This window comes from Neomonachus schauinslandi, chromosome 10 (genome assembly GCF_002201575.2).
Source record: "Neomonachus schauinslandi chromosome 10, ASM220157v2, whole genome shotgun sequence".
In the NCBI taxonomy this organism is placed as follows: domain Eukaryota; kingdom Metazoa; phylum Chordata; class Mammalia; order Carnivora; family Phocidae; genus Neomonachus; species Neomonachus schauinslandi.
Genome location: NC_058412.1, coordinates 86,260,608 through 86,285,079, shown reverse-complemented (window position 1 = coordinate 86,285,079; position 24,472 = coordinate 86,260,608). Strand labels below are relative to the sequence as shown.

Sequence of the window (24,472 nt, the reverse complement as noted above, 5' to 3'; positions counted from 1 at the left end):
CTTAAAGTTTCTATCAGAAAGGATCTTGAAAAATATTTCTTCAAGGTTGACAGTTATTTCTTATAGCATGCTAAAGACAGTACTTCACCAATGCTGCTGAGAAGTCCACTGTGAGCCTGTCACTCCTTTAAAGGTAATGAGGTAATGGGTCTTTTTTTAAATTTAATTTAATTTTATTATATTAGTCATCATACAATATAGCATTAGTGTTTGATGTAGTGATCCATGATTCATTGCTTTTGTATAACACCCAGTGCTCCATGCAGTACGTGCCCTCCTTAATACCCATCACTGGGCTAACCCATCCCCCCACCGCCCTCCCCTCTAAAACCCTCAGTTTGTTTCTTGGAGTCCATAGTCTCTCATGGTTCATCTCCCCCTTTGATTTCTCCCCGTTCGTTTTTCCCTTCCTTCTCCTAAAGTCCTCCATGCTATTCCTTATGTTCCACAAATAAGTGAAACCATATGATAATTGACTCTCTCTGCTTGACTTATTTCACTTAGCATAATCTCCTCCAGTCCCATCCATGTTGATGCAAAAGTTGGGTATTCATCCTTTCTGATGGCTGAGTAATATTCTGTTATACATGGATCACATCTTCTTTATCCATTCATCTGTTGAAGGGCATCTCGGCTCTTTCCACAGTTTGGCTATTGCGGACATTGCTGCTATGAACATTGGGGTGCATATGGCCCTTCTTTTCACTACATCTGTGTCTTTGGGGTACATACCCAGTAGTGCAACTGCTGGGTCATAGGGTAGCTCTATTTTTAATTTTTTGAGGAACCTCCACACTGTTTTCCAAAGTGGCTGCACTAACCTGCATTCCCACCAAGAGTGTATCTTTCTCCACAACCTCTCTAACATTTGTTGTTTCTTGCCTTGTCAATTTTTGCCATTCTAACTGGTGTAAGGTGGTATCTCAATGTGGTTTTGATTTGAATTTCCCTGATGGCTAATGATGATGAACATTTCTTCATGTGTCTGTTAGCCATTTGTATTCTTCTTTTGAGAAGTGTCTGTTCATGTCTTCTGCCCACTTTTTGACTTATTTGTTTTTTGGGTGTTGAGTTTGAGAAGTTCTTTACAGATCTTGGAAATCTGCGCTTTGTCTGTAGTGTCATTTGCAAGTATCTTCTCCCATTCTGTGGGTTGCCTCTTTTTATTGTTGACTGTTTCCTTTGCTGTGCAGAAGCTTTTTATCTTGATGAAGTCCAAAAGTTCATTTTTGCTTTTGTTTCACTAGCTTTTGGAGATGTATCTTGACAGAAGTTGCTGTGGCCAATGTCAAAGAGGTTACTGTCTATGTTCTCCTCTAGGATTTTGATGGATTCCTGTCTCACATTGAGGTCTTTCATCCATTCTGAGTTTATCTTTGTGTATGGTGTTAGAGAATGGTCGTGCTTCATTCTTCTGTATATAGCTGTCCAATTTTCCCAGCACCATTTATTGCAGAGACTGTCTTTTTCCCATTGCATATTTTTTCCTGCTTTGTCAAAGATTATTTGACCACAGAGCTGAGGGTCCATATCTGGGCTCTCTATTCTGTTCCATTGGTCTATATGTCTGTTTTTGTGCCAGTACCATGCTGTCTTGGTGATCGTTGATTTTAATACAGCTTAAAATCAGGCAATGTGATGCCCCCAGCTTTGTTTTTCTTTTTCAACATTTCCTTGGAGATTCAGGGTCTTTTCTGATTCCATACCAATTTTAGGATTGTTTGTTCCAGCACTTTGAAAAATGTCATTGGAATTTTGATCGGGATGGCGTTTGAAGGTATAGATTGCTCTGGGTAGCACAGACATTTTAACAATGTTTATTCTTCTGATCCATGAGCATGGAATGTTTTTCCATCTTTTTGTGTCTTTTTCAATTTCTTTCATGAGTGTTCTGTAGTTTTAGAGTATAGATCCTTTACTTCTTTGGTTAGGTTTATTCTGAGGTATCTTATGGTTTTTGGTGCTATTGTAAATGGAACTGTTTCTCTAATTTCTCTTTCTACAGTTGCATTGTTAGTGTATAAGAAAGCAACTGATTTCTGTGCATTGATTTTGTATCCTGTTACATTACTGAATTGCTGTATGAGTTCTAGTAATTTGGGGGTGGAGTCTTTTGGGTTTTCCACATAAAGTGTTATGTCATCTGTGAAGAGAGAGAGTTTGACTTCTTCTTTGCCAATTTGAATACCTTTTATTTCTCCTTTTGTTGTCTGATTGCTGTTGCTAGGACTTCTAGTACAATGTTGAACAATAGTGGCGAGAGTGGACATCCTTGACGTGCTCCTGATCTTAAGGGAAAGGCTCTCAGCTTTTCCCCATTGAGGATGATGTTCGTTTTGGGGTTTTCATAGACGGATTTTATGAATTTGAGGAATGTTCCCTCTATCCCTATACTCTGAAGAGTTTTAATCAGGAAAGGATGTTGTATTTTGTCAAATGCTTTTTCTGCATCAATTGAGAGGACCATATGGTTCTTCTCTCTCCTCTTATTAATGTGTTCTGTCGCATTGATTGATTGGAGAATGTTGAACCACCCTTGCATCCCAGGGATAAATCCCACTTGGTTGTGGTGGATGATCCCTTTAATGTACTGTTGGATCCTATTAGCTAGGATCTTATTGAGAATTTTGGAATCTATATTCATCAGGGATATCGGTCTGAAATTCTCCTCTTTAATGGGGTCTTTGCCTGGTTTGGGGATTAAGGTAATGCTGGCCTCACAGAATGAGTCTGGAAGCTTCCCTTCTGCTTCTATTTTTTGAAACAGCTTCAGGAGAATAGGTATTATTTCTTCTTTGAATGTTTGGTAGAATTCCCTAGGGAATCCTCCGGCCACGGACTCTGCCATCTCTCCATCCATTCTAAGTGACAGCCTTGCCAGATAAAGTATTCTTGGCTGCATGTTCTTCTCATTTAGTACCCTGAATATGTCTTGCCAGGCCTTTCTGGCTTGCCAGGTCTCTGTGGATAGGTCTGACGTTATTCTGATGTTCCTCCCTCTGTACATAAGGAATCTCTTCCCCCTAACTGCCCTTAAGATGGTTTCCTTTGTTCTAAGATTTGTGAGTTTTACTATTACATGCCGGGGTGTTGGCCTGTTTTCCTTGATCTTGGGAGGGGTCCCCTCTGCCTCTAGGACACAAATGTTTGTTTCATTCCCCAGATTAGGGAAGTTCTCAGCTACGATTTGCTCAAATATATCTTCTAGTCCTCTCTTTCTCTCCACCCCCTGAGGGATCCCAATAATTCTGACATTGGAACGTTTCATGGTGTCACTTATTTCTCTGATTCTGTTTTCATGGATTTTGAGTTGTTTCTCCCTGGCTTCCTCTTTTTTCTTCTTTTCTATCAATTGGTCTTCTAGATCACTAATTCGTTCTTCTGCCTCACTTACCCATAGCTGTTAGACCATCTAGATTAGATTGGATCTCATTGATAACATTTTTAAGTTCTGCCAATTCAGCTTTCATTTCTGCCCTTGGAGACTCTATGTTGCCATTAATCGATTTCTCCATTCTAGTATTGTCTTCACAACTGCTACCCTGAATTCCATTTCTGACATCTTGGTTATATCTGTATCCATTTGTAAATCTGTGGCAGAAGTCACAGTCTTGAACCATGAGAGATGATGGACTCTGAAAAACAAACTGAGGGTTCTAGAGGGGAAGGGGTGGGAGGATGGGTTAGCCTGGTGATGGGTATTAAAGAGGGCATGTTCTGCATGGAGCACTGGGTGTTATACGCAAACAATGAATCATGGAACACTACATCAAAAACTAATGATGTAATGTATGGTGATTAACATAACATAAAAAAAAAGAAGTCACAGTCTCTGAGTCTTTCCTATCTTGGGGGTTCTTCCTCCTAGTCATTCTGTTGATGGGTGGTTTCGGAATGGACAGAGTCCAAATTATTGACCACAACCCAAGCAAGATGCACATGGTTTATAGGGACCTTAGGGTTATTGGCCTCTTGTTCTCCCAGCCTGTCTTCTGGGGGAGAGGACTGCCACACTGTTACTCAAGCAACCCTATTTGGGCAGAGTTGCCTTGCCCCCGGTTGGGGGGGATGGGTTCAGTGAAAACCATATTTTTTTTTGGATTTTGTTCTCTGGCGGCTTTCCCTGCTGGCTTTCCGCGTCTCTTCCGAGAGTCAGAGTGAAGAGATCGTTTCCAACCCTCTGCCTCAGAGCAGAGATCACAGTCTGTTCTTCAGTGCACTCACCAGGCCACCCTATCCCCGTTTCTGTCTGTGCTGCTATAAATTGCAGCAACCTGGGTTATGCGCCCCTCAGCAGGGTTCCCAGTCCTCAACTCCACTTCGGGGCACGTCTCTGCCCTTTGTGCTTCTAAAACCGCCAGCCGCCCCAGTTCGCATGTGAGGCCCTGCTGCTCCAGATGTCAGTCTGAGGGGCTGCCCTAAAGTCCTTTCCCCGCCACTACCGGTCTGTGAGTCTGTGCCCTGTCCCCAGCGTAGGAGGCTTTCGTGAACTGGTGGTGCAGGATCCCGACAGCTCCCTCTCCCTTCCGTTTATCTTCCAATATCTAACCGCAGAATCACAACTCCCTGCTTCACAGCTCAAAACCAACTGCCTGCGATATTCTGTTTGTAGAGATCCAGATATAGCTTCTTACATCTCAGGCTGATTTTGTGGGTGTTCAGAGCGGTCTGGTAGATATCCAGCTCAATTCCGGGGACCAGTTGGAATAGGGTCCCCTACTCCTCCGCCACCTTTTCAAACTCCGGCAATGGGTCTTCTTTTGAGGACTTTTCTCTGTCCCTTTTGGTGGGCAGTTTCACTTTTACGTGAAGAGGTAGACCTCCTTTTATTTATTCTACTTGAAATTGTATTGAGATTTTTCAAATGTGTGAATGGATGTCCTTCAGCAGCTCTGAAAAATTTTCATTCTCTTCAAATATTGTCTCTACCTCATTCTTTCCTCTCCTTCTAGAGCTTCAATTATCAAATATATGTTGGTTGTCTTCATTCTATCCTCTATTTCTATTACCCACTCTTTCAGTTTTTTCTTCCATTGTTTTGTTTCTCTCTGCTGAATTCTAAATAATTCCTTCTGACCTACCTTTCAGTTCAATAATTCTTGCTTAAACCTCTGCTGCCAGACCATAACTATTTTTAATTCAATTTTTATAAGTTTTCTTTTGTTTGCTCATGTAAATAAGAGATAAGAAGTGAATAACCTTTCAAAGGTACACTAGTTTAAGTTTAATAATGGGGGGGGTCTTCCTATACGTTTATAGGACTTAGCAAAAAAGCTGTCTTAGAGTTCTGGGTTTCTAATGAACTTCTTATATGTCTCCTATGCGATGATCGATAACATCTGTGTTACCAGAACACTTAGGTTAGTCTGTTTGAGATCTTTTATTTATTTATTTATTTTTTATTTTATTTTATTTTTTATTTATTCATGAGAGACAGAGAGAGAGACAGAGGCAGAGGGAGAAGCAGGCTTCCCACGGAGCAGGGAGCCCGATGCGGGACTCGATCCCAGGACCCTGGGATCATGACCTGAGCCGAAGGCAGATGCTTAACCGACTGAGACACCCAGGCGTCCCTGTTTGAGATCTTTTAATCAACGTATCCTCAACTTACAGGAGTCACTTGAGTGTTAGTAACATCTATATTACATTAAACATGCTGGGCTTTTAGAAGGATTATTAGATATGCTAAATATTTGAGATCATATCACTGAAGTATGTTTTAATTTAAAAAAACACATATTCTTCCTAAAGTCCTGATTAATTTTACAATGAAAAAAACAGTTTTAGCTTTGGTAGAATAAGCAAAAAGTAATATATAAAAGCAAATTTGTGATTTAGGATAACTACATTACCAAAAAATGTACATGATGTATTCTTATTTTGGATCTTGTGACAAAAATAGTATTGCGGCTAAGGTAATGTACCCTACAATTAGCAGACCTGAGATTACTATCAGTATTGAGAACCTTCCTCCCTCATTATTACACAGATGTATTGTAACAAAACAGTTTCAAAGAAACAATCAGCACTACTATGAAGTATTTCTGAAAAACCAAACCAAAAACAACAACAAAAAACCCCCCCCCCAAACCACAGCCAAATCATCAGTCGTCTAGATCAGGGGTTCTTGAGGTATGGTCACCAGACCAGGTGAACTTGTTAAAACTGCAAACTCTTGTGTCCCACCCTAAATTTACTGAATCAGAAACTTGGGGGGGGTGGGGTGGCCAGCAATCTGAGTTTAATCATCTCACCAGATGATTCTGACACCTGTTCCATTTTAAGGACCACTCTCCAGCATTATCAGTCTAGTCCAGATTTTAGGATGTTAAAGAGCACCAGCATGGGGCGCTTGGGTGGCTCAGCTGGTTAAGTGTCTGACTTCGGCTCAGGTCATGATCTCAGGGTTCTGGGATTGACTCCTGCAGGGAGTCTGCTTGTCCCTTTCCCTCTGCCCCTCCCTGTGCTCATGCGCACACATTCTCTCTCTCAAATAAATAAAATCTTAAGAAAAAAAAAAGGCACCACCATGATGGGATAAGCCAGTCAAAAGTGGGACAACTAGACATTTTGGGCCTACTGATGTGATGTCTCAGAAAGTATACAACACTACCTATGAGGGATTTTTATCTCCCACCCTGTCCAATTACACCTGGATCTAATCAGAGATCTGACTTCCTATTTATAGGCAACAATGGAACAACTTAAATGCTATCTCAAAGTGCCAAATCCAGAACTGAGCTTCTGTAGGACAAATGACCAGTTTCTTCAACTAATAACTGACATATTACAAAAAGGAACATGGAAATGCTATAGATAACAAAAACAAAACAGAGCTTAAGGGATATCAACCAAATGCAATGTGTGAGCCCTATTAAGATACTGTATAAAGACATTTGCAATAATGGGAACAGTGGGCACGAACTGGGTGTAGATGGCAGAGGAGTCTGATACACAGTGAAGTGTTTGCTGGGGAAATCATGATGTGTGGGATCTGCTTTAAAATCTCTAGCCTTGGGGCACCTGGGTGGCCCAGTTGGTTAAGTGTCTGCCTTCAGCTCAGGTCATGATTCCAGGGTCCTGGGTTCGAGCTCCTCTGCCTTGGGCTCCCTCTCCCTCTGCCTGAAGCTCCCTCTGCTTGTGCTCTCTCGCCCTCTCTCTGTCAAATAAATAAATAAAATCATAAAAAAAACCCAAAACTCTAGCTCTTGCTATTCCCCTGTCAAAAGAAGTCTGACCATGAAAATTGTTAAAGATGAGTGAGAGCTACAGGGACATGACAGCATTCTGCCTGTATTTGCTTGAAAAGGTCACTAACAAAAACATTTTAAACTAACAAAAATGAAACCATGATCCTTAAGTGCATCCTTAATATGCAGTCTGAAATCAGGTAACTACAGCAGTTGTATGCAAATCATTTTAAAGGAGTTTATGAAATCACAGTGTTAAATCTATTTGCCACAAAAATCTAAGCTCCGAATACAGGACAGCTTTAAAACTGTCTGCCTTGAGAAACGGGACTGTTGGGTATGCTGTGTACCAAATGTTGGGCCATATGACTCTGCTGACTCTAGAATTTGGTGGGGGGAAGGGGTGAGGGTGAGGCGGTGGTGGGGGGGGGAGTAGGAAAGAATAAGCTAATACATGTTAAAAAATTATGATATAAAATAAAACCACATTCTTTGATAGAATTCAATCTAGAACTACATGTCTAATTTTCAAAGATCTAACTAAACACTGTATTGTATTTTGCTGCATCTTAAAATTATATTATGTACTATAATTGCCCTAACGTGTTAAAACGTTAGCTTTTCAAATCTAGTCACAGTTACACATATGATAGAACTCACCCAAATGAACAAAATTTAAATGTTTTAAGTACAGTGTCACAAAAAAGATTGTAAGCACACACACAAAGCCTCAACCACAAGGCCAACATTTAGTGTAAGTTATGCAACAGGAGTTTTAATACTTTCCTTCACCTACCTTGAGCAATTGCAGTCAGTTTTCCCTTTTCTTCAGGGCTGAGCTGCAACATTGTATCTATAACAGGAAGGAGCCTCTCTTTCTCACTACCTGGTTTCAGGAAAATGAACTGTAGCAAGACATTCTTCAAGTATTCCAGGTTAGCTACAGACTTTTCTCGTTCCTGATTTCTTTCCAATCTTCTTATTTCACTTTTGAGGAGCTGATGTTGGAGAAATGAGTTAAAAATGAATTTTTGGAGCTTCAGGTTAAACATGGCAGACTAAACCCATGTACTCTTCTTCTCTTCCCCCTTAAATGCCCCCCAAAATAACTATAATGGAGAGATTAGGAGAGAAGAAAAAAAATAGATGAGAAATACCAAGAAATTCCTACAAGATGGGAAGCAGATAAAGTGGAAGAGACTCAGCCCAGTGGCTCACCCAGTACCACTGACAAGAGGACAGAACAGATCCTGCAGAAACATCAAGAAGTTTCTGCCTCAAAGTACAGGGGAGCATGGGAACTGGGGTCAAAAACTGAGGACTGATCTCAAGTCCTCAGTTTTGGTTGGTACCATGATGTTCCCTTCACCTCCTATTCTCTACAGAAAGTAAACTAGTGGGCTCAGGGCCGTGGGATAAGGCACACTGCAGAGGGCAAGCACAGCTTGAAACCAGGGCCTAAAGTAAATATCTACATCCACCACTGACCCCTTTCCTGCCCTGCTCACAGACTGCAGGTAGTTACAGTGTCCACTGGGAAGTTGTATTTACATGATGAACGGTGGCTGTTTTGTTCACCAAAACAAAAGCCAAGTCTATGACAGAGTGAAAATTCAGGAATGTAAGACAATCTAAAATACTACCAGAAAAATGGGGAAACAGATGATATGCAAAAGATGGTAGAATGCTGAAGTCTTTGAGGAAGATTTCTGGGTTGAAACAAACAAAAATAGTTATATTTCATCATTTTAGGTTAGTTCAGAAAAGTTAGCCAAAAGTTATTATTTAAATACCTAGTTCTCATTTTTAGGAATGTAATATCATAAAGAATCAAGATGTGATGGATGTGTCTCATCTGGAGAGTGGGGGGGGAGGGCGTCAAGAAAACCAACCTGTTGCAGAGAGTATTTTCTGGGTGGCAGTATTTGACCTTACCTTAATTTGTTCCATAAGGATTGCATTGGTTGCTTCTGTTTCCCGAAGTAGGCCGTTTAAGTGATCGGCACTTTTTGTGGTGGAACTGAGCTTTTGAACCAATTCTTCTTTGGTAAATTCAGCATGCCATAGAGGAGGCTCTGCAAGATGTTGTTCCAGTAATTAATTTTCAAAATCAGAGATTACAGATGAAGATTCTAAGTAAGAAATATACCTAAACACAGATATTTTACTCTGCAATATTACTTAGGCCCACTCTCTCTGGCATTCTTCTATTCAACGTATCTCAGTTGGTAGGTTACATGTTGAACATAACACAAATAAGGCAGAATCTCTGTTGTAAAGCATATAATCTAATTGAATTCAAGCTCTACGAGTGCCAATTCTTGAATTTGTTTGTCCTGTGTTTCTAGACTATTCTATCAGTTTCCCCACTCACACTCCTCTATGTCCCAAGAGTTTATGTTGTTTTACTTATGAACGAGGGGAATAATAACATTTCTATCATGGATGCTTGTAAGAATATTATATGAGGTGGGTATCATTATTCAAATTTTATAGATAAGGGAAAAGGCTCAGAGTTGACAAGTAATTTGGTAAAAAACACAAAGCCAGATGTAATTCTGGAGTCTGCTGCCATGCCTGGCAGGATCACAGTTTCCATCCACACCACGATTAGTGACCACAGACACAAACAGTCCTTACTCTAGATCCTGAAACTTCAGGAAGAGAACAGAGTCCCCCTGAATTGTGAACATTCATGACAGGTAAGACTAACATATACCGAAGCTTTACTATATTTAATAAATTCAGCACTATTACTTCACTCAGAAGAATAAACGAAAGCTGTCAACTTTTTAGAAGGGTGAGAGAATAGTTCATCCTACTTTCTGATACCACTACAGGACTTCCAACCATCTATTTCTGGCTCAAGCTTGGGGCAGAACTAGCATTTTATTTTAAAAAACTCAACTGTTTCATTCTGCAGGAGAGTTTTCCATTTGGAGTGCAACACTGAAAGAAATTTTCTTAGAGTAGCTCAAAAAAGCACGCATAAGAGTTAGGATTTATTAGACAAGATAGTAGAGGTAAATGGGAAAAACATACCCAGTTTAGTTTCAGGAGAATTAAGCAGCTGTTCTAAAGACTGTGTGTGAGTGCTGGAGGAAGATACGGACTCCGTGTCGGTTGTCTCCATTCCTTCTCCCTCCTCCCGGGTAATGGCATACATGTCCAGAAGGGGGACTTCTGTGCTTCTCCTTTCTCGAAGGTTCTTCAAAGGTTGGTGAGAAGCAGCTGGGCCTATTACATTTTTTTAAAAAAAGTAAGTTGAGATTGTTCAAAATCATGGATTCTACATTCACAGAGGTACACAATGAAATTAAAGTGATCATAGGAATGTCAAATGGTATGAGAGGGAATTTCAATAACTAGAAGACAAACGGTGCATAAAGAATTTCTAAGACTGCCCTAAAAATTTAGTTATTGACTTCAACCGTTTAAGTAATTTCAACAGGAACTATAAATTATTTGCTACCACCTAGGTAAAATCTACTATTAGATACCATAATAGAGAGGGCTATACTGTTGCAAAATACTGGCAGAAATTCTCAAACTAGACTCTGTTTTTGAGGATTGGGTATTTCAGATAGCTGTGTAATGACTCAATACGCCTGCTGAACTCTGCTGAGCAGATGTTCATTACTACCTTACCCTTTCACCTCTGCTGGGTCCTACCATCGCCCCCTCACATCTTCAGTGTTCAGCCAAGAAAAGCCTAGGACCCAGGGCAGGGAACTAATCTATTATACTTCCCCAGCTAGGCTTTCCTGCTTGCTGATAGTGAACACTTGCATAGAACTGTAAGAATTATAAGGCACTTTCAAACACATTACTTTATTAATCCTGAGAAACCCAAAGGTCAGAGAAATTAAATGACTTTGCCCAAGGCATCATAGCAGGGTCAGGGACCAGAATTCTAACCCATATCTTTTAACTTCCAATTTCATTTACTTTCCATTCCATGAAGTTGCCTCCTCCTTTCTCTCAAACATTAGCTTCCAGCTGCCTTTGTTGAAGCACTTTCCAGGATTTCTGATATTGTGCCAACTGCTTATTCCACTGCTGATTCCTAGATCACAGTCTCTCGTGCGACTGTTGTTTCCCTGACTGATTACTTCCTTTGATGACTCCTGGCATAGGTTGAATTTCTTGAAGCTGGCTTCGGACCCTGATGAGTAATCCATTGGTGCCAATGTCCTGGTGACATTTTCCAAGGTAAATGCTATTAAGTATAAAGTTGATACTTAATGCTAAAATGTAACCTCATCTTGGCTGGAATATTCCCATCTCTTCCAGGGAGTAGAATGGAAGATACCAGGTGCAGCTGAACTAAATCTCCAACTAAGTAGAAATTTTAAAGGGAAGAAGCTATATTGACCAATCAATCCTATAAGTTCAGTGGGGCTTGGGTGTTTCTAAGCCTCTCACTATAATATTCCTAATTACAAAATAATAGATATATTTGATGACTAACAATGGAGAACACCAAACAGATTCAGTGAATACTGGGATTTGGACACATGTCATGAGACTGCAGAGTATGTCTGAGTCAGAGAAAAGGAAATAGCATTACATGGAGGATAACAGATACATGAAAATCAGTACTGTAAGAGGTGATGTAGGCTGCTGTAAGTATAATCAAGAAGGGTTCAAATGGTTCAAATATCTTCTCAGTAAGCAAATCCAAAATTCCTTAATCACAGAATTGGCACTGGTTGTCACCTAGTAAATTTTCTTTTTTCTTATGAATTTGTGAAGAATGTATTTAAGTGACAAAACTATGTGAGAATGTGAACGACTGATGTTCTCATGCACACACACACGTACTTCTTGTGGTCGGTTCACTCTTAACCTGGAAAAGCTGAGCTTCCACCTTGGAGAGCTGCTGCTGTAAAGTTTCCATTGTCTTTGTATGCTCTTCCTGCAAATGGCGCACTTGATCGCGGAAGCTGCTGCGAAGGACCTCATTTTGGGATGTCAGTTGACTCACGGTCTGTGCATGTTCAGACTTCAGCATCATGTTCTCTGATTGTATTGAACACAACCTGAAGGGTGAGAAGAACTTACTTCATAGCAGATCTTTCAATTTGACATCCTGACTCAGCTTTTCTCAACTGGGTTCTACTTGGTAATTAGCCTTGAGATATCTACTAAATGTATGAATTAACTGCTAAGCATCTATAATGGTACCAGCTGCGTTAACCATCTGGGGACTGGCTGTCACCTAGTTCAAATCATCTCTGTGTTCTGTAATTCAAGGAACCTCGTTTGAGTAACTATGGTACAATGGTGCAGGTGAGGAACTTCCTTCATCATTTATCAGAAAATAGGGCTAAATTTAGGGCATAATATAATTATACTTTATTTTATTTTATTTTTTTTTAAAGGTTTTATTTATTTGACAGAGAGAAAGACAGCCAGAGAGGGAACACAAGCAGGGGGAGCGGGAGAGGGAGAAGCAGGCTTCCCACGGAGCAGGGAGCCTGATGTGGGGCTCGATCCCAGGACTCTGGGATCATGACCTGAGCCGAAGGCAGACGCTTAACGACTGAGCCACCCAGGCGTCCCTATAATTATACTTTAAATCAGTCCCTTTTTCAGGTTATCTTATGTGGGAGCTCATATAAGCATAGAGTATCTTTTCTTTATTACCTTGAAAACAGGAAAAAAATACGTTCTTTTGATTCATAAATAAAGTCTTAAGGAAAGCCTTAAAGGAAGTTTTCTGAATCATTTTTGGCCAATTAACATAAAACTCTGAAACACAAAGGCTTGGTTTACTATAGCTGTTTTTGACTCTCGCTGCGCGTTAGAATCATCGGGTCCCTTGTTCAAAATACAGACATCTAGTTCTCAACCCAGAGCCACTGAATCAGAAATTTCCAAAGGTGGTCTTAGAAATCACCTACTTTTAGCAGTTTTCCATACGATTTTTATGTAGTCAGCTTGGTGCTAGGCAGTGCAACTATAATTTGGGAACCACTATTTTTAATGGGTTCACTTGTAGTCTTGATATTTTACATTTGGCTTTGGTTAAAAAAAAAAAAGAAAAAAAAGTTTTCTTTTTATGCCAGAGAGCCACAAGTATCACAAGTACTCTCATAAAAATTCAAACAGTATGGAACCAATTATAGAAAAAAGTGGGAGCCCTCTCTTATTCGCTCCCGCTCCTTGCAGTGTAAAATCCCAGCTCCAGGGGTAGACATTGTTAATGGTTTAGCATGTAGCATTCCAAGATCTTTTTTCTATGTGCTACACATATGCACACCATATAAGGTTTTAAAACAAGATTTAGTGGCTAAAAGGTGACATACAATAAAAATACCACATGTTTCAGAAAAGGTTTCTTAAGTGCCAAGTTCACATTGATCAATGAGTTCAGAAAATGCTAGTGTATATGTTACCCCTCAAATCTGCATTTTTCTGTGAGCATTATGTTAAACACTACTACAAAAGTAAAGGAAGAACCATCAGCAGTCACGACAATAATTTTCTAAGGAAGATAATAGCTACATTTTAAAGCTAGGGTAAGGTTGGTAGTTTGCAGGTGGTCTCAATGACACATCTGCTCTACCTATTTAAGAGCTAGAAGCTTGAACCCCCACTTGGACCCAGAATGGCTATGCTGATGGAAATTTACTGTCTCAGCTGTTACTGGGGTGTTTAAATAGCTGGATCCTCTGGAAAATGTACGTATTAGTTGGTCAGCCTACTTATTCCTCTTAAGCCATTTTTACAATCTCATATAGGGAAAGTATGAATATTAAGATGTTTAAAAAGAGAATTTATAAAGAAAAGGCTATTGCTTCATACTGGGGTACAGACAGTAACAATATTATTCTTGATATTTCTGAAGAAGGGGGATAAGATCTCTAAAGATATCTCAAAATGCTGTGAAGTTTTTAGCACTTAGAAGAGAGACTGGCACATAGTAGGGGCCCCCCAAAATAGTTACTGAAATTTAGAGGCATCACTTGCACTTTGTGTTAGCAATATAATTTGCAATAACTTTTCTAGAGTAGAGAATAAATGTGGGAAATTTCTGATGTAAATAACAAGCATCACTGTATTTCAGCTAATCTCCCAGTAAACCCTGGTGATAGGTAGCTAGAAAATTGATAGATCTTCCCTGAAACTTTTGATTTACAGGATTAACATACATAAATACACGATTAGAAAGCCAAGAAAATGAAGCTTTCAAGATTACCATCAATTAAAAGCATACCTGAGATGTATAAAGTATTCCAATACCCTTGATGCCCAATGAAGAACTCTTTTCCTTAGTCTAAGGTACAACAGATATTACTACCCAATTTCTTCATTACAGGAATTCAAAGTTCCTTGTTCACAATAATCTGTTCCCCCTCCCAATACTCCTGATGTTTAATTTAAGTACTGATTAACAAAGGGTAACAATATGACAAGTTGAAGACAGTTGCAGAGGTAAGTTCCATATTCTTTTTCAGTCAGCAACTGTCTGAATGTTTTCCTCTAGAGAAAAAGAAAAAATGCTTATAATTTGACACCTGAGTTGGAAAGTGTGTTTTTTAAAAAGAAACATTCTGGCAATGAAGGCCACAGGAGAAACAGATTACTGGATGAACAAATAAAATTAACTGTTCTTAAAAAAGTGAAGAATAAAAACAAAAGGGCGAGGGGAGCTTTAAGGTATAAAAATACAGTTTCCTAAACCTCTAGAAATATCTATTTCTTCTTCTTTTCCTTTTTTTTTTTTTAGATTTTATTTATTTATTTTTTTGAGAGAGAGAGAGAGAGACAGGAGAGAGGCAGAGAAAAAATCCCAGGGGCTCGATTTCATGACCCTGAGATCATGACCTGCGCTGAAATCAAGAGTCGATGCTTAACCGACTGAGCCACCCAGGTCCCCCTAGAAATATCTATTTCTTATTTTTAATTTGTATCTATCCCAAGGAGCAACACATTAGGAGTTCCAACAAAGAAATACTTTGCTGCCCAGCACAAACACTATTAGTCCTGTAGCAATCTTACTTTTCCCGGAGTTCTGCCTCTTTGGACACAGTTTCCTGCAGCATCTTGTTATGCCTTTCTAGCAGAGTATCATGTTCAGACTGTAATGTTTGAAGTTCAGATACACTGATCTGTAAGTTATTTTGGGTATCCTGTAATTTGATTTTTAGTTGATCAATCAGCATTTCCAGGTGTTCTCTAAAACAGAAATAAACAGTTTTACAAAAAGTTTTGAAAGAGGTAAACCTGATTTTGTGGTTCCAAATAAATTTCTTTACTTTAATCATTTCATCTTTTAATGTCCCATATGCTTGCTATTATTATGGATGATTCTAAAGGAAATCTAATAATTGGAAGAATTCAGAGACTAGGATTAAATATAATACAGAAGACATAATAGTCAGATTTTACATTTTAGGCACTGCAGATTTTCAAAAAAACCTTTGAACTTACAAATTTCATACTCAAATGGAGAAGAGACCATTAAATGGCATCAAAATAGCCTATTTTATTATAGTACTATGCTTTTAGTTGCAGTTCTAAGCCAAACATTATGAGAATGGTATGAAAAACAAATAGTGAAAACCCCTAATACACTGTTTCCTTTTTTAGAAAAAGTATCTTATGTATAAGAAAATAAAAGGAATGTAAAACATTTACATTTCCAGCATGATCCAAAAAGGCTCTTGCAAATGCTGACATTTTCTTTTCTTTTTTTTTTTTTAAAGATTTTATTTATTTATTTGAGAGAGAGAGAGTTAGCGAGAACAGGAACACAAGCAGGGGGAGTGGGAGAGGGAGAAGCAGGTCTCCTGCCGAGCAGGGAGCCCAATGTGGGGCTCGATCCCAGGACCCTGGGATCATGACCTGAGCCAAAGGCAGACGCTCAACGGCTGAGCCACCGAGGCACCTCAAATGCTGACATTTTCATATTAAAGGTGTCAATATTCAATTTCTCCTATGAAATTTGAAGATGAGCTACTAACAGAAAATATCTCATTTTTCAGTCTACAGTTCCCAAATTTAACAGATATTTAAAATAAAAAGTAACATAAGTATAAACATATAAACATTGCAGGGTATTTAGTCCTACTTAGAACAGTAAGAGGCAGATATGAAATTACTTTGAACACTGAACTTCTACTTACAAAAACACACAGGCTCTAGAATGCCCTATTTCATACTCCTAGTATATTTTTGAATAATTTACAAAAATGATTTGTATGCTAGTTTTAAAGATGCATTAACAATATACTACTGAAACAAATAATTGAGATGGTCATATATTTATGAAGAAAAATACAGTTCTAAGCTAGAATTTAGTACTGAATTTAAAACTTTTTGAAATAAATAAAATGTTTTTAAGCAATTTGTTTAGCCTAATTAATGGTGGTTATATCAAGGAAGTATTTTTATTCTTCTATTTCTCAATTTTTAAAATTGGAAAAACTAATCATAATGTAACTTTAATGTCTGTATTTCTACTCTGACCAGTTCTTGCTACAACAAGATGACATATTTAGCCTATCTCCTGGTTTTGCTGCTCACATCACAGTTTTATGAGTTTGTAACAGTGCCCTTCATAGAGATGTTTCCCTGTTGCTGCCTGGAGACCGAGTGAAGCCAAGAAACTCTGCTCTTATTACATGTAAAATTCCACAGTCAAATGAAATCAAAGCAGGATTCATAACCTACTTGGTGGAGAACCTATCTTGGAGGAAAGGGAGGAACCCTGGATGTTTCTTTTAATTTAGACTTTACCTTTCTTGTTTAGCTCCCTCGGTTTCAGTCTGAGACACAGATTTATTTTTCTGTTGTTTTAGAACATTGTGAACTCGGACTTTGTAGCTCTCAAATTCAGAGGTTATAGCAGCTTGTTCTGCCTATGACATTTAAAAGAGAGAGAATAATTTTTCTATTGCATTTCCATTGTAACATAATCCTATTTTCTTTCAGATTAATGACTTAAGATGAAAATGTGTTTTAGAAAATGAGTAAATGGCCAACACTCTTTAGCCCCTTGATTCACTTCCTGTAAAAAGTACTCTTCTGTTGGCCTTACAACTTTTTTTTTTTTAAGATTTTATTTATTTATTTGAGAGAGAGAATACAAGCAGGGGGAGGGGCAGAGGGAGAGGGAGAGGGAGAAGCAGACTCCCCACTGAGCAGGGAGCCTGATGTGGGGCTCGATCCCAGGTCCCTGGGATAACGATCTGAGCCGAAGACAGACGCTTAATCAACTGAGCCACCCAGGTGCCCCAAGCCTTACAATTTTTTAAAAGCCTTTGAATGATAGAATTTCATTTGACAAGAGATGTTTCAACCATGTTTTCCTCTCTGGTAGATTCACTGAGTACCCATAAATTTTGTATTGGCACTATTTGCCTTTGGAACCTTAGAAAGATTTTCACTTATGAAGAGTTCCTCTTTTCATAAATACAAGAAAAATAAATTCAAAGAAATTAAGCCACTTGAACTTCTAAAGAGAGTGGGAAAAATGAAATTCTAGGTCTTCTACTTTCCCAAAGTGATCTCCTGTGACCCTTCTGCCAAATTGGCTCGTATCAGAGCTACACCTCTCACAAAGCTACTCTACGGGTTTGCTTCACATGCTGACGATAAGAAAGTAGGCCCTCACAGCCATCCTATCAGAATATTATTTTATAATCATTTGGCCCTCAGAAAGAACTATATACTTTTTAAATTATAAAAGTAAAAGAAAATAACTCTTACACACAGAAATTGCAAAACAAGTTTAAAACGGAAACATGTACCCATGTCTTCCCTTTTAACAAAAAAATGTTATGCCAGTGATAGGATGGGATGGGGTTGGGGTTAGGGTCAGATGAGCCGCATCAGGTACTCATCTAATAAATGCTCTTAAACAACAGCAAACCCTAAAAGGTGAGACCACAGCCCTCATGTGAACTGCCTGCTAGGTGATGATAACACCTGTCCATGGCTTCTGGGTGAAGCCCGCACCTTAGCAGCGTGGCACTCTTCCTGAAGGGCTGTCACTTTCTGCTGGTACATGCTCAGTGTGCGCTGGTGCTGGTCTGCAGAGGTCTTCAGGTGTTCATGAATTTTGTGCTTCTCGGAGGTTATTTCAGCCAGCTGAATCTGGGGCAAAACCTTTCGATTAAGCTCTAATAAACTGGATCTTCATTGCCTAAACACACTTGCCTTAAAAATAAACTTGAGTTTTGAATCATGAGTATATATAAGCAATCTAATTAAAAGAACTACTATTGTTGAAAGAGTAGAGGGAGTATAATTTGCCCAATAATTTATTTCAGTTTTCCTTAAATCAAAATTAATCATGAGCGATTATAAAAAAAATTCCAGACTGCTTGTTACAGTTCAATGTTTAATTGAATATGTCAAGATATTATAGATATAAATGTATATATGAATAATGTAAATATACATATAACATGTATACAATGTAAGTAAAACCATTTTTATTCTTGTGACTGCACTATCATTTAGGAAGCTCAGATGCAGGTCTGGGGCCATGTTTATTTTATATTTTATGTTATGTTTATTTTTAGTGCATCAAGGATTTTCAAATACATGAAGAGAATGTAGCTTAAGCTAAATGGGATACTCCTGTTATATGCCATACTTGGCTTACTGCTTCTGCTTTTTCAAATGAAGGCTATCTAGGAGAAAAAAATGTGTGTGTATAAAAATATGTACATAAAGGTATTTAGAAAAATCCCTACACAGTACCTTTTACATGGAAATTTTTTTATAAATCCTAAAAAGTAAAAAGAATCTTACTTTATAGACTTCTACTTGCTGTTGGCTTGCCTCCAGTTCACCCTTCAAAGACGCTTGAAGTATTAAGTGATCAGTTTCCTACAGAATAAGAATCTTGGTTAAATTTAAAAAACAAGTGATTAATAAATACATAAACTGAAATATGAAACTGGGAAATTAACATACTGCTTGCTTTGAATCTGCCAGTTCTTTTTTGGTTTTCACAAGCAATTGCTTGATTTTGGTGTTTTTTTCCTCATATTGTTGCACTGAAGACTGTAGTGAAGCTAGCAGAGGAAATAATTTCAGAACAGATTAAACAATTTTTTTAAAGATTTACTTATTTAGAGAGAGAGAAAGAGCACAGGGAGGGGTAGGGGCAGGGGAGAGAGAGAGAATCTCAAGCAGACTCCGACGTGGGGCTCAATCTCATGACCCTGAAATCATGACCTGAGCTGAAACCAAGAGTCGGCCGATCAACTGACTGCACCACGCAGGTGCCCCTAAACAATTTTTATGAATGAATTTAAATAAATGGATACTAGGTCTTTTCTTTGTATTAACCTATCTTTAAAAGAAACTTGTCTTAAAAAATAAAAAAGAAAAAAATAAACTTGTCTTAGCTTTTTATTATGAAATATTTCAAACATACACGACGGCTATGACAACAGTACAATAAACTCACTGTACCTATCACTCAGCTTTAACAATTACCAATACATGGCCAATCTTATCACCCAGAACAGGACTCTGGCCCACAGGCTAAAATCTGGCTGCTGTCTGTTTTGTAAAGAGTTTTATTAGAACACAGTCAAGCTTATTTATTTACATATTGTTCATAGCTGCTTTAGTGCAACAATGATAGATTTGACTAATGGTGATAGAGACTGTAATACGGCCTATAAAGCCTAAAATATTTACTGTCTGGCCCTTAGAGAAAAAGTTTGCCAACTCCTAACCTATAATACCCTCACCTATTCCTTGTGCCCTCCCTGGTTTTGTTTTGTTTTTTTTGGTTCTTCACAAGAAATCCTTTTGTCTGTAAATATTTCAGTATGTATCTTTAAAATAAAGTTATGTACTTAGAGTATATCTAAAAGATAAAAACTTTAGTTTTAAGAAGTACCTCAAAAGCGGTGCCGTGTATTTCCAATTATATCACTGCAGAGGCACATACCTGGTTGTTTTGTGATACTAATTGTTTTGTAGGATAGGACTGTCAGCGACTGTTCACTAAGGAACAAACTGAAACATGATAAAAACAAAAAACTTTTTTTTTTTTTTAAGATTTTAATTTATTTGAGAGAGAGAGAATGAGAGAGAGCACATGAGAGTGGGGAGGGTCAGAGGGAGAAGCAGACTCTCCGCCGAGCAGGGAGCCCAACGCAGGACTCGATCCAGGGACTCCAGGATCATGACCCGAGCTGAAGGCAGTCGCTCAACCAACTGAGCCACCCAGGCGCCCAAAAACAAAAAACTTTTATGCTAACAGGTAAAAAACCAAATATCAAATAGGAATAAGTGGATTTATGGTCTAGATCATAAGTACTCAAAAATCTGGCACAGCCTGTTGTGAAAGAAATAAAGAGTATATGATGGAGACTATGTGGCCTGTGAAGCCATGGAAAATAACTTCCTGGTCCTTTAAGAAAAAGTGTGCTTGACACCTGGTCTAGGCCAGTTATATGGGCACTCTGTAATTGTGCCACTAAAATATCTTATAAGCAATGATTAACTTTATGTAGTTAAATCCATGTATACGGAACCTATTACTTGGTAAACATGAACAGGTATACTGTAAGATTATTATCTTAACTATGCCTGTTTATGATAAATCTAATTTAGTTATTTCCTGGCAACTATTTGCTCAGTTCTAAAAAGCATTTTATAAAGCACAGATTACATATGAAACCTTTGTTAAGTGCTCCAGGAATTGTGATTAGATACAGTTAGTCCCTGAGCTCAAAGAATAAGAATGAAATTGGGGGATAATAATACCACGTGATAACATAAAGCAAATTATAAACATTACAAAAGAAATACAAAAGGCTATGGGGGGGTTCACAAGGGCTAAAGGTTATACAAAGTTTGCAAAGGACAAGGAAAATTTCATAGCACAGAAAACATTTAAGATTAGGAAGGATTCCAAAGGGCGGGCATGAGGGTGGGACGGCGAGGACATGACAGGAGATTTCCTTTAGAGAGGAGATACACAGTCACAGAAAAACACAAATCATATCTCAGGAAAAATGAGCAGTCCTCTTTGTGAGAGAGTAATGAGAATTAAGGTGGAAAGTCAGACTAGGGCCAGATGTTGGAGGGGTTTCAGTCTAAGATGTGTGTTGCTAATTTATTAGGCAAACTTTTTTTTTCTTTTTTTTTAAGATTTTATTTATTTATTTGACAGAGAGAGAGACAGAGAGAGAGTGCACAAGCAGGGGGAGTGGGAGAGGGAGAAGCAGGCTTCCCGCGGAGCAGGGAGCCCGATGCGGGGCTCGATCCCAGCACCCTGGGATCATGACCTGAGCCGAAGGCAGATGCTTCACGACTGAGCCACCCAGGCGCCCCATTTTCTTTTTTTTCATAGAATTTTGTCCAGATGCTTCCTTATCTTTTTCCTACTCTACCACAACTCCTTAACCCAGTCTTCCAGGACCTTTGCTGCCATGAGCCTGGTGGCTTTTGACAGATTCTACATCATTCCAATTAATCTGATACTCTGGCAGACTAATCTTTCCTCATTGCCTTCAAAAAGGGCCCAAATATATTCTGGTATTTCAGGTATTTCACAAACTGGATCAAAAATGTCTTTCTCATTATACTTCACTTCTCCCTAACAGGTCAAGCCTTTCACTCCAACTGGTCAGGACTTCTAAAATTATATTTCTTTTCATTTTGCTCATTCCATGGCCACAGAAAGGAACCCTTTTTCAGTCTTTTCTCCAAACCTTACCTTCAAGACTTACCTCGAGCCCCAACTTGTGATTGTTTCAGTCTATAGAATCTTTCTCCCCTCCAGATTCTTAAAGAGCACTCACTGCTTTTACCACCCATTTCTGTACTTATTTATTAGTGAGAAGTGGTGGCCTTCTTGAATTTATTCACGCCTTTTTAGTTTTTCCAGGGTATCAAGCTTCTTTCAGCTTAATGATCAAAAATATACACATTAACTAATTCACAAAACCAAATATTTGCATTGCAGGAATATAATCTAGAGCTCTACTATTCAATTTGCACCAGGAATATAGTTGGAAAATATGGTATATGCATAATGAAAGATATATGCATAGTGAATTATCTGAAAACTCTACAATCCGTTCAATTATCAGAGTATTCTAAATTTTTCCCCTGGATGAAGGCACATCATCAGAACTCTGCATTGTTATTCATGGAGTCATGGAATAATGCTTTGTTTATTCATGGAATCACCTTTATTGAGCTGTGAGTTGGCGACAGGCTGAATGAAGTACTATGAAATAGTCAAGGGAGATTTGCTACTTTATTTATTGTGGGAATGTCATTGAGAATACAAATCCAGATTATCAGTGGTTTCTGTTAAAATTAAATATAAAATGGATATTGGGTTTGAAAATTCCCTGAGCAGATAAAACCATTTAAGTCACACAAGTGAAACTTAATTTAGCTTATTCTGCAAAATAAGTGAACTTGTCATCTGGAAACCCCCGCTGTAATAACCAATCATTGTAAAGGTTAAATTAACTCATTTCACTTTATTTATTTATTTTAAAGATTTTATTTGTCAGAGAGAGAGAGCGCACAAGCAGGCAGAGCAGCAAGCAGAGGGAGAAGCAGGCTCCCTGCTGAGCAGGGAGTCGGATGCGGGGCTCGATCCCAGGATCCTGGGATCATGACCTGAGCCAAAGGCAGAAGCTTAACTGACTGAACCACCCAGGGGTCCCTCGTTTCACTTTATAAGCCATCCTGCGCTATCAGTCTTTGAATTTGAAAACTCCCCAGTTCATGATCTGTTTTTATATGTACAATAGATTCTTACTGAATACTATTTATTGATTTGGTGGCTTTAATTTTGCTATTTCTGGGTTAACTTCAAAAATTACATATGAGACTTTTGAAAACATAGATTTCAAGGTCCCACCCTTTTAAGATTCTGATTCTTTACATTTGTGCCTGGGCTTTCCAAAAAGCTCTCTGGATACTGGTGATATTTAAGTTAGGTCTGGGACCATTGTTCCATATGACACAGTGTTGCTTTTTTTTTTTTTTTTTGATGTAGTGTTCCATGATTTATTGTTTGCGTATAACACCCAGTGTTCCATGCAGCATTTGCCCTCTTTAATACCCATCACCAGGCTAATCCATCCCCCCAACCCCCTCCCCTCTAGAACCCTCAGTTTGTTTCTCAGAGTCCACAGACTCTCATGGTTCATCTCCCCCCGATTTCCACCTCTTCATTCTTCCCTTCCTGCTATCATCTTTTTTTTTTTCTTTTAACATATAATGTATTATTTGTTTCAGAAGTACAGGTCTGTGATTCAACAGTCTTGCACAATTCACAGCGCTCACTATAGCACATACCCTCCCCAATCTTTATCATCCAGCCAGCCCATCCCACCCACCCCCCATCACTCCAGCAATCCTCAGTTTGTTTCCTGAGATTAAGAATTCCTCATGTCAGTGAGATCATATGATACATGTCTTTCTCTGATTGACTTATTTTGCGCAGCATAACACCCTCCAGTTCCATTCACGTCGTTGCAAATGGCAAGATCTCATTCCTTTTGATGGCTGCATAATATTTCATTGTATATATACCACATCTTCCTTATACATTCATCTGTCGATAGACATCTTGGCTCTTTCCACAGTTTGGCTATTGTGGACATTGCTGCTATAAACATCGGGGTGCACGTACTCCTTGGGATCCCTACATTTGTATCTTTGGGGTAAATACCCAGTAGTGCAACTGCTGGATCATAGGGTAGCTCTACTTTGAACTTTTTGAGGAACCTCCATACTGTTTTCCAGACTGGCTGCAACAGCTTGCATTCCCACCAACAGTGTAGGAGAGTTCTCCTTTCTCCGCATCCTCGCCAACATCTGTCATTTCCTGACTTGTTAATTTCAGCCATTCTGACTGGTGTGAGGTGGTATCTCATTGAGGTTTTGATTTGGATTTCCCTGATGCCGAGTGATGTTGAGCACTTTTTCATGTGTCTGTTGGCCATTTGAATGTCTTCTTTGGAAAAATGTCTGTTCATGTCTTCTGCCCATTTCTTGATTGGATTATTTGTTCTCTGGCTATTAAGTTTGATAAGTTCTTTATAGATTTTGGATACTAGCCCTTTATCTGATATGTCATTTGAAAATACCTTCTCCCATTCTGTCGGTTGTCTTTTGGTTTTGTTGACTGTTTCTTTTGCTGTGCAAAAGCTTTTTATCTTGATGAAGTCCTAATAGTTCATTTTTGCCCTTGCTTCCCTTGCCTTTGGTGATGTTTCTAGGAAGAAGTTGCTGCGGCTGAGGTCGAAGAGGTTGCTCCCTGTGTTCTCCTT

At 38.8% G+C, this 24,472-nt stretch overlaps 1 protein-coding gene across 1 annotated transcript in view; it reads right to left on the bottom strand.

The window, feature by feature from the left end:
- Positions 1-24,472, bottom strand: part of GCC2 (GRIP and coiled-coil domain containing 2) — a 63,815-nt gene that overhangs the window by 5,480 nt on the left and 33,863 nt on the right. The window contains exons 14-22 of the mRNA XM_021680317.1: positions 19,125-19,225; positions 18,960-19,037; positions 18,159-18,296; positions 16,938-17,059; positions 15,198-15,374; positions 12,015-12,232; positions 10,233-10,427; positions 9,126-9,265; positions 7,987-8,188 (exon numbers count right to left, since the gene is read on the bottom strand). Of these exons, the coding sequence (XP_021535992.1) occupies positions 7,987-8,188; positions 9,126-9,265; positions 10,233-10,427; positions 12,015-12,232; positions 15,198-15,374; positions 16,938-17,059; positions 18,159-18,296; positions 18,960-19,037; positions 19,125-19,225 (1,371 nt within the window). The remainder of the gene's footprint in view (positions 1-7,986; positions 8,189-9,125; positions 9,266-10,232; positions 10,428-12,014; positions 12,233-15,197; positions 15,375-16,937; positions 17,060-18,158; positions 18,297-18,959; positions 19,038-19,124; positions 19,226-24,472) is intronic.